General features: G+C 50.1%; 1 protein-coding gene across 1 annotated transcript in view; it reads left to right on the plus strand.

Annotated features, from left to right (window-relative positions):
• Positions 1-10,334, plus strand: part of Yipf1 (Yip1 domain family member 1) — a 32,829-nt gene that overhangs the window by 21,894 nt on the left and 601 nt on the right. Inside the window, exon 8 of the mRNA XM_026781878.1 lies at positions 3,979-4,095. Within this exon, the coding sequence (XP_026637679.1) occupies positions 3,979-4,068 (90 nt within the window). The 3' untranslated portion in view covers positions 4,069-4,095. The remainder of the gene's footprint in view (positions 1-3,978; positions 4,096-10,334) is intronic.

The raw sequence follows: 10,334 nt of genomic DNA on the forward strand, positions 1-10,334 counted from the left end.
TTTTTTGAGACAGGCTTTCTCTGTATAACAGTCCTGGCTATCCTAGAACTCACTTTATAGACTAGGCTGGTCTCAAACTCCCTGAGATCCTCCTGCCTCTGCCTCCCAAGTGCTGGGATTAAAGGCGTATGCTGCCACCACCCAGCTGGAAATGCCATTTTTAAGTCTGTGAGGTCTAGAAAGGAGCAGGGCACATTGAACGTGGAGGAGGGAGTGCCATTATCATTAGGAACACATTTCAGGGGCTGGAGGCAGCTCGGCTGCTAAGAGCACTAGCAGCTCTTCCAGTTCTCAGCCCCCATGTGGAAGCTAACAGCCATCTGTAACCTCAGTTCCAGGGAATTCAGTGTTCTCTTCTGACCTCCATGAGCGCCAGACACACATGTGGTACACATACATCCGTATATGCAGGCAAAACATTTTACACATGAAATAAATAAATATGAAAAGAAGAGCCCGTTTTGAGGGGGTGGGGGTGTGGCTTAATGGGTAAACTCACTTGTTCTGCAAGCCTGAGGACCTGAATTTGAATTTCCAGCACCCACATAAAAAGTTGGTGTGTGGACATGGTGGCATGTACCTTCGGTCCCAGCTCTTGAGAGGCAGAGGCAGGCAGATCTCTGCAAGTTCCAGGTCAGGGGGCTGGAGAGATGGCTCAGTGGTTAAGAGCACTGACTGCTCTTCCAGAGGACCTGGGTTCAATTTCCAGTACCCACATGGCAGCTCACAACTGTCTGAAGATCCAGTTGCAGGGGATCTGACACCTTCACACCATTGCACATAAAATAAAAAGTTAAACCATAAAAAATATTTAAAAAAAAAGTTCCAGGTCAGTCAGAGCTACATAGACCCTGATTCGGGAGGAAGCAAAGCTGGCCATGACTCCATGTGCGTGGGACTCCAGCACTGGAGGTTGGAGACAGATGGATCCAGGGGCCTCACTGCTCAGTCAGCCTTGCTGAGTGAGGGCTGCTATCTCAAACCAGTAAATGGAAAGTACATGATGTTCTGTCCTGTTCGCTACATGAACGTAGCGTGTGTGACTCTGCACACTTACTGCATATCACACACACATACACACACACAGACCCCAAACAAATCAAATTAAAATGTGAAAGAACCCATTTTGGGGTTGGGGATATAGCTCTGTGGATACAGTGCTCGCCAGCCTGCACAAAGTCCTGGGTTTGTTTCCCTGTGCCACATGAACTGGGTGTCGTGGTGCAGGAGGAGTGGAACTTCAGCGTTGTCTTCAGCTACATAAGGAGCTGGAGGCCAGCGTAAGCTGCAGGCCTTACCTTAAAAAAAAAAAAAAAAGAAAAAGCCTGTGGTAGCTGTGTTAGGACCTGCAGGACCTTTTACTGCCCAAGACTCTCCCTTCTCAGGTAATGTACTGGAGGTAGAATTTTCTTGCCCATCTTGCTGCAGTAGAATTTTCTAGAAGAAAGACAATGAGATGAGGGATTGCTTGCTGCCAAGCTTCATGACCTGAGTTCAAGCCCCAGGATCCCTATGATGGGAGGAGAGAACCAACTCCTTTGCATTGCTCTCTGACCTCCCAATTTGCACTCTATCCCTTGTGCTCCCCCTACGCTAATAAATAGAATCCAAAAGTAAAATAGTTTTGTAAAAGAGAGCATCGTTACGAAGTAGAAAGAACTCTGACCAGGGAGGGAGGTGCTCGGTGATGTAAACTGAGGCATCTTAGCTATCATAACCTCAGTTTTCCTTTCTTTCTGGGCTTCAGTGAGAGTCAGCATATGGCAGGAAACCCCTCTCCTGAGGAGGGTTCTTCAGGTCAAAGGCATCAGCAGAAGTTTCCAGGGCCACTCTGCTGCAAATTGTAACCTAATTCCCTGGTAGGAGTGACCCAAGGTCACACAGCTCATAAACTGACCGAGGCTCTTGTTTCACAGTGACCGTGCCCTTCGTTGGTCGCTCTCCCCCGTTGGTCGCTCTCCCCAGGCCATCTGTGCCCTGAACTTTTCACATTGTCTGCTTGGCTGAGAAGTTGGTAGAGCAGCAGAGGGAGGAGAAGGGCACATTCCATTCAGCTCTGAAAAGTCGCCTTTCAACCGGGGCACGTTGGACTGTGGACAGAGGTTCTCGTGAGAAGCCACGGTGTCTCTGGACAGCTTGTGAGCCCGTCACCAGGGGACTGGAGGCTGGACTCTGAGGCTCCCTGCCAGTCATCTTAGCCTGCTTGCTGAGTTCTAGTGAGAGAATGGGTGTGCTTTTGAAGGATAGTGCCAGAGGAGTAAGCTTGGGGTCGTGCTCTGGCCTGCACACACATGTACACGTGTGTCTACACACCACACACACGTAAGCATGCACATAGACACACACATAAAAGGGAGAGGAAGAACACTATGTCTAGTCTTGGACTCAGAAGACATTCTTGTTATTGAAAGTGGGAGGAGGAGTTGGCTGAGGAGTCGCTTGAGCTGAGGGGTACCAACTGAACCAGACAGCCTAGCCCGGCTTTCTCAGTCTCCCCTGGGAAAGCAGGACTGGCGTCTTCGTCTCAGCGCAGTGATGTGTATGGCCGCCCCACGCCTGCCGAGGTTCCCCCATGACTGCACTTGAAAATGATCTCCAGGTCTTCCTGAAGGCGCACACCCAGCGGGGACAGTGAAGGGAGCACCCAGAGAGTGGGTCCTCAGTGGCTCGGCGAGAGTCAGACAAGCCTCCCTTTGAACAGCTACTGTCGACCTCAGAGACACCAGTGCCTAGTGGCCCACAGTGCTCAGGATGGGCAGGGTCGGGTATCGACTCTGTGCCAGATCACAGGCTGAGTAGACTGGAAGAGAATGTCTTTTAAACACCATCTTATCAATCTTTTACAGACAGAACTGTAGAGGTAGGGGGGCTTATCTGCAGGCACAGTGTTAGTGGTTACTGCAGATGAGGGACCCAGACCATTCAGCTCTGAGGCTCTGGGAGAGGCCCTGAGGAGCCCGCGATAGGGTACTCTCTGGCCCCGACTCACTCGTGTCCCCCAAATAGAGGAACTTCCTTCCTTTGTGCCAGAAAACAGCTGCAGGAGAAGTAAGTTTGCTCTGAAGAGTTGATAAGCTAGAGGGGTACATGGGCTATAAAGCAAAGAGAAACTAGATTAAGTTTCAAGGTTGGAACAGTCTGGGAAGCCCAAGCATGTCATGTTGGCGCCCTCTTCTGGCTAGTACGGGCAGAGCTGCTGAAAATAGTTAAGCTTTTTACCTTTGCACCTTTCTGAGCCTCCGGTAGCCCTTGGCATAGTAAGTTTTACCTACTCTTTGAAGGGAAGCTCAAGGCTAACAACATGGGTGTTTTTCTGGGCTAACATGAGCATCCTCACACCTCAGGGCAGGAGGGAAGATCTTTGCTGCCTTCTCTCTCCCACTACCTCCTGATTCCTGACAGCTAAACTGGATGAGGATTTGAAGCGCTTGTCACACAGTCTTCATGTCTAAGTGCAAGAACTAGGAAGTTAAGCGTGCCCAGCACTTTCTTTCCTAAGTTCCTGCAGAGAGCCAGCTGACTAGTTTAGCAACAGCCAGCTCAGAAGCTTCTGGCTACTTAGTATCACGCCAAACCTGATGAGATGCAGGTAATACAGACAGGCCCTGTGTGGCTCAGTATTTGCAGAGGTGAGCTTTGGAGTCAGGTGAGCACAACTGGAGTCCTGGCTCCACTGCTCATCCGGGCACACTGACCCGAGGGCAGTCTCTGTGAGCCTCAGTTTCTGTACCTGTCAGGTGAGGATCACCGTAACAAGCCCTCGGGGTCGTTGGGAAGATTCGGGCATACAACGTAGCGCAGCCAGTGAAAGGGAACTAAGTTTTAAAGGGTTAGGTGAATGAGACGGACAGACAGACTGAAGGACTGACAGACGGTCTACCAGTGGCGGCAGTTCGGTGTGATGACTCGTGGTGGGGGATGGGAGAGGCCCCAAAGACTCATGCTTACCTGGCTCCCTCGTGTGTCTCCTTCCTGCAGGCTTACTTCTTTGATGCTCCAGAGATGGACCACCTCCCCACAGCTACAGCCACTCCCAACCAGACAGTTGCAGTAGCCAAGTCCAGCTAACAGGGAACGCAATTTTCATCTTGTGGGGTACGTTACAAACGGGCAGGGGCAACAGTTCTGTGTTAGCCTGAAGGACAGGAGGCTAACCCTGTGTCTTTCTGCACACCTTCATGTGGGTAGGTTTCTATTGCTGAAAATTCCATTTTGAAGTCCATGTGCTGTCGCCCTGACAGAGTTGGAAGCGCGGGCTCTCGGGTTCCGGGCAGTGGAGTCCCTACTCTGTCCTTACACCTTCTCTGCTTCCTGTGTGCTTTTCCAGTGCAGGGAGGGTGTCTTCATTTCCTGACTGTCACAGTGATTTCCCTGTACCACTGTGACTTCTCAGGCCGGCCTCTGAAACCCGTGCTGCTCTTGAATGACCCCCTGGAGTCCTCTAAAGGCTTCTGAACTTTTGTGCCTCGTTTGTTCAGGGCCTCTGAAGTTATCCCTCCATGAATGGTTAGCTGAGTGGGCTAGAGTACAGAAAAAAGGACCCAGCTTCGTAACTTATGCTTCCCCTCCTGTTCTCCCTCCTTAGCAGACCAAGGCTGAGCCTGTTTTTGGTGGACAAGTTTCCAGGTAGCTCAGGGTCGCCTCTCGTTCACTACATAGCCAAGGATAACCTTGAACTTGAGCTCTTGATCCTCACCCTGCTGCCCCTGGTTTTCAGACTCTGGCGTTACAGGTGTGTGTCCTCGTGCCTAGTGTGCTTCCCCCACCTGTCCCTCTGGGTGAGAACTGAACTTGAACCCAGGGCCTTGTACAAGCTAAGCAAACACTTTATTGTACACTCCCATGGTGAGCTTTGGTGGAGAAAGGCAATGATAAATTAGGGTGCGGTTTCTCGGGCCAGGCATCTGGGTGTCCACCTGTACTTCAGTTTTATGGACTAACACACGTTAGTGAAGGGTAAGAAAAGCCGAGGGCTGGACATAGCTCTTCTTGTCTGTTTCTTGAGCTTTTTCACACTTCGGTGATGACTCTCCAATCTAGCATCGCGTTATCTTCTTCCAGATGACAGGACAAGATGGAGGATCTCCCAGTTTGTTTGCTCACACCCCCTCCTAGAGAAAGAGACGAGTGTGTTACCAGTGGCATTTACACACTTTGTGAAGGGAATTAGACATTCAGTCAAGAGGAACATTTGAAAGATATCAGAAAGAAAAGGTCAGGTTGTAAAATCAGTAAAACGAAGCTATTTCTGACTCAGTCTCCCATGGTCCCACACAGCCTTTCTACCATGTCACATGGTGACTGGCACCTTCCAACACTAAAGTGCCTCCGGCTTCACTCAGGACAGGGGAAGCTTTTTTGTGTGGTACCAGCGCTGGTTCTGACTATGGCATTGTGCCATCTGTCGTGACCAGACTCACCTAGATGCCACCCACCACCCTTCAGCCACTCCTCCCTGACAGTCACAGACTGAAGCAAAGGTCCACTTCATCTGGGAACCACCCAGGCCTCTCAGGGCTGACAGGAGCATGGGGGTCTCCCGTGTTTGCTCCCACGCTGAGCCGTTGCTATTGCTGGAATGTATCCACACTGGCAATTCCATTGTCTAGAACATTCTTCCCTTCCCACAGACGTCACTTACCTGCTGCTCCTATTTACACTATGCGTACTCCATTCTTGTGCTCAGGACCCTGTCTGTCTATCTGTCTGTCCATTTGCCTGTCTGCTAATAGTTTCCGTCTTTCCGCCATCGTTTGTCCTCTGTGTACCCTTGTGACTCCCTGGTTAGATTGGCTTCCTGAGAACAAGGGGTGGATTTCCTTGTCCACCACATAACCTCGCGGCCCACAGTGAGTGCTCAGTTAGTGTTTGTGAGCACACTTGGCTTCTCAGTCTGTGAAGACCGGCTGTCCCTCCATTCCTGTCTGCCTGAGCTGCTGTCTCGGGGTGAAGGATTTATGCCACGACCTGCGGGCTAGTAGTCAGGCCGAACTAGAGCTAAAGCCTGTTCCCACCTATGAGGTGCGTCTGAACCATGGGTAACCTGTCTATAAAATAAGGACGACACAGCCTGTATGAGAAGATTGTCAGGAAGCTTAGAGACAGTTTTTATAAGCTCCTGGAAGCTACGCACTCAGTAGTGAAGTGAAAGCCACCGTCCTGACAATGGCTGGTGATTTATATTGAAATTTACCGGACCCCATTGACTTTGCTCTGATACTTTATCTCCTTTTCCTAAAAGGTATGGGAGTTTTTTTTTTTCTTCATTGAGGAATTCCAGTTGTAGGCCCTTCAAATTAACAAGATGTGATGGTCAGAGAAGCCTCCAATGGCTCCCTAACTGACGCCTGCCTTTCTTTTCAAGGATACGCAGCTTAGAATCAAAGGCCAGAGTAGGGTGGATTTCCGTCTTCATCTGTGTCAGTGAAGCTAAGGCCCAGAGTGTACAATTCCTTGCTCTCAGTCACCCGAGTGTGGTGGCAGACTAACAACCTGTCACAGTCTGCTTTTCAGACCACTTTCCAGGTCGCTGTGTCGTCGGCCTCTCTTCCCAGGCTTGCCCATGATTATGTGGATAGGAGGGTAGATGTGTGGGGACAGATTGTGAAGCAGAACTTGAACCCAGGTCTTGGAGAGACAGCTCCTGAGTTTGCCCATCTGCCCCAATTTTTAGAGATGACATTCTTTCTACAATCGAAATCTGTGGGCCACACTGCTGCCATTCAGAATTTTGGGGGACCCTCTTGTCTGGCCTAGAGAGCTGTGGTTAGTAGTGCCTGTTTCTTGACTGCATGTCTTGCCTGTGGCAAGTCTGGATCTTGTGTCCATTACCTGTTTTGCTGCTTCCTCCAGTTTCTGCGTGCTGGGGAATCTGGACGCAGGTTAGCCTCTTCCTCACTTTCAGGTCCTCTTACAAGGCCGTGGCTTCTTGCGGGCTGGACTGGGGCTCATCCAGAGGCCAGATCCGGGGAAGAACGCTTCACTCCTGGAACTGGTGGTGGGGTCTAATTCCTGTGGCTGATGAAAATGAGGTGGCCTTGCAGGCTGGTGGCTGAAGCACCCTCTGTTCCTTGTCCCATGGGTCTCTTCAGGTGATCGCAAACCTCATCAAAGCCAGACACGGACAAGGGGTCAATAATTCTGTTAGCAAAGATGGTAGTGACTGTCTTACATAGCGTAGACCCAGAAGTAAGTCTTTCCCTTGCTTCGTTTTGTCGATTCGAAGCAAGCCACAGGTTAGCCCATACTGAAGGTGGGGGAGGGGCTCTTACAAGGGCATGAGACAGCCATTGTTGAGGCTGTTTTCCATTCTTTACCCACTGCAAACCCATGATGTATGCCTTAAGTATAATTGTCAATCCGTATGGTAACTATTGAGACTTAAGTTTTTGAGGAAATGGGGCTGGAGAGATGGCTCAGTGGTTAAGAGCATTGCCTGCTCTTCCAAAGGTCCTGAGTTCAATTCCCAGCAACCACATGGTGGTTCACAACCATCTGTAAAGAGGTCTGGTGCCCTCTTCTGGCCTTCAGGCATACACACAGACAGAATATTGTATACATAATAAATAAATATTTAAAAAAAAAGTTTTTGAGGAAATATAAAAAAAAGTTCTAGTGTTTTCTTGTCATTCTTAAGTGGTTGGTGTGGGGCCTCCTTCCTTTGCAGGAACACACTGTGGCTTGTTTGCATCAGGACCTAATCACTCACCCAGCTTATCCTGCAGATGGACTCTTCTGATGTTAATGAAGAAGGCCTTGGCAGGGCAGGTCCCTTCCTTAGGCCAGAGTTCTCAGGGCTAGGACAGAATCTTGGTTGACTTGGACCCTGTAGTGCTTGACCTGGGTCTTGGCTGACTTGAACAGTGCGGGTGACCAGTGCATGTAGGGAGGGTGAGCCAGCCCTTGCAAGATGAAGGCATTTAGGGATGATGGTTTCTCCGCTGAGCTCAGGGCTTCACTGCTGTTCATACACTCGATAAAGCCATTCTGTGGGACTTAGAAAGACAGTCTCTGCCTCCGAGATCCTCAGTCTGATGGCGTGATCCAACCTAACAGGTCACACTGCGTGGTTAGGTAGGTTGTTAGCTGAGCCCTGAATGACTCAGGCTTCACAGGCAGGTCTTGTTTGAACTGTGTCACCTTCAGGACACAGTTCTCTCTTCTGGAGTAGTCAGCATCCCATGGCTTGGGGAAGGTGACGATCCAGGCTGTTCAGTGGGACACAGTGATACCCCAGAGGCACACATCTCTGAATGACAAACTCTGAGTCCAGCTAGAGAGAGACAGAAAGAATGCAGGCAACCGGGGCTGGAGAGATGGCTCAGCGGTTAAGAGCATTGCCTGCTCTTCCAAAGGTCCTGAGTTCAATTCCCAGCAACCACATGGTGGCTCACAACCATCTGTAATGAGGTTCTGGTGCCCTCTTCTGGCCTGCAGGCATATACACAGACAGAATATTGTATACATAATAAATAAATAAATATTTAAAAAAAAAAGAATGCAGGCAACCATTGCCTAGCCCCGGTGCTGTACCCCTCCAGAGAGTCGGTGCACGGTCCACAGAGCTGGCTCCTCTGGGCTGTGCACAGATCTGTAAGCTTGGGGAGCTCCATTTAGGTGTCAGGTCTCTAAATGAGGTAGTGATGAACGGCTTCTTTGCAGCCTCCCTGGCAGAGCATCCGTCGCTTTGCCAATAAGAGGGGCTGTTCAGAGGCCCGGGCACTGTGGATTTACGAGCTGGCAATGTCTTCTACTGTAAGCTCCGGGCTCCTAGCTTTCACGGAAGAAAAATGGCTTCAAATCTCAACAATAACCTTCCCTATATAAATCTGTGTATGAGGACAGCTTAGCGTGGAATGGGGTTCTTGTGAGAACATTAACCTCTTCTCTCCCGGGAGCACCGGATCCTAGGGGAGCCTCTAATTACTGGTAAGCAGGGAAGCTGCCCCTGAATAAGTCACTAAGGGAGCTAACTGCAGCCGTCCTTTCTTGTGCACCAGCTTATTACCTGAGCGTCGCTGCTGTTTCTCCTGTGTCAAGGCCCTGGGAAAGTCCAGAAACTACCTGGGAAGGTCTGCCTGCTTGTGGGATTGCCTGGAAGGCCACCCGTGGACTGAGGCACCCTCCCCCAGGCGGTGTTCTGTGCATGTGTTCCGAGGAGAGCAGCCAGCAGTCCCGGTGCAGTGTGACGAGGGCTTTAATAGTAGATGAACAGAGGGTTTCCAGCCAGGCCTTTGTAACTAAAATCCTTCTGGTCGGACAGCCGGGGTCATAAGTTGCACCCTCACACCCCCAGTGCCCACTTCTTTCTTACATATGCGTTCATGTATGTATGTATGTATGTATACATGTGTGAATTCATGCGTGTGTGTGTGTGTGTGAGAGAGAGAGAGAGATGGTACCTGTGTGAGAAGCCAGAGGACATCCCGAGGGAGCTGTTCCTCTCCTACCATGTGGGTTCTGGGAAACGAACTGATCAAGGCAACAAGTTCCTTTATCCTCTGAGCCGCCATCTTGCTGTCCCCTGAGTGCTTATTTCAGAGGTTAAAGGCACAAACCATTTCCCAGGTTTCTACACATTAGTTCTTTTATTATGAAATCAGCTTTGACATTATGCTGCAAGCCACCCCCCATCTCCCTCCCACCCCAACATTTAAAAAAAATAGTTAGGTGTGTTTTTAATCCAAGCAGTTGAGGGGCAGAAAGATGCAGGCAGATCTCTGAGTTCAAGGCCAGCCTGGTCTACGTAGCAGGTTCCGGGCCAGTCAGGGCTATGTAGTGAGACCCTCTCTTGAAAATAAATTATAGTATTTTAATTAATTCCTTGAGAGTTTTATACATTTGATCCTATTTTCTCCACTTCTCCTGCCCCATCTCAGGTTAATTCTTCGTGAATCCCACTTGAGGTCCTCCAGCCTGCAGGTTCCCCCATCACACACAGCAGCCTGTCCTTTCCCTACCAGACATGGCAGCAGTGCCCTGCCCTGAAAATCTCTGTTCAGTCCTTGGACTATAGCTTTCTCAGTTGTCCCCTTTGTTCCCTTTCTTGGAGGTAGATTGAAGACCTGGGATGCTAACTGGGTCATAGTCAGCTCCCAGTGCCGAGCTCAGGGCCTAACTTCGGGATCTTCGGGGTGAGATGATGGAGGAAGGTCATTGGTTAATTAAATAAAGAAGCTGCTTGCCCTGATAGGTTAAAACAGGTGGGAGGAATAAAGAGAACAGAATACTGGGAGGAAGAGGAAGTGAGGTCAGACTCAACAGCTCTCCTCTCGGGGGGCAGACGCCTCAGAGAGACACGATGCTCCACTCTTGCGGGCAGAGGCGAGAGCTCT

The sequence above is a fragment of the Microtus ochrogaster genome, chromosome 10 (genome assembly GCF_000317375.1).
Source record: "Microtus ochrogaster isolate Prairie Vole_2 chromosome 10, MicOch1.0, whole genome shotgun sequence".
Classification (NCBI taxonomy): domain Eukaryota; kingdom Metazoa; phylum Chordata; class Mammalia; order Rodentia; family Cricetidae; genus Microtus; species Microtus ochrogaster.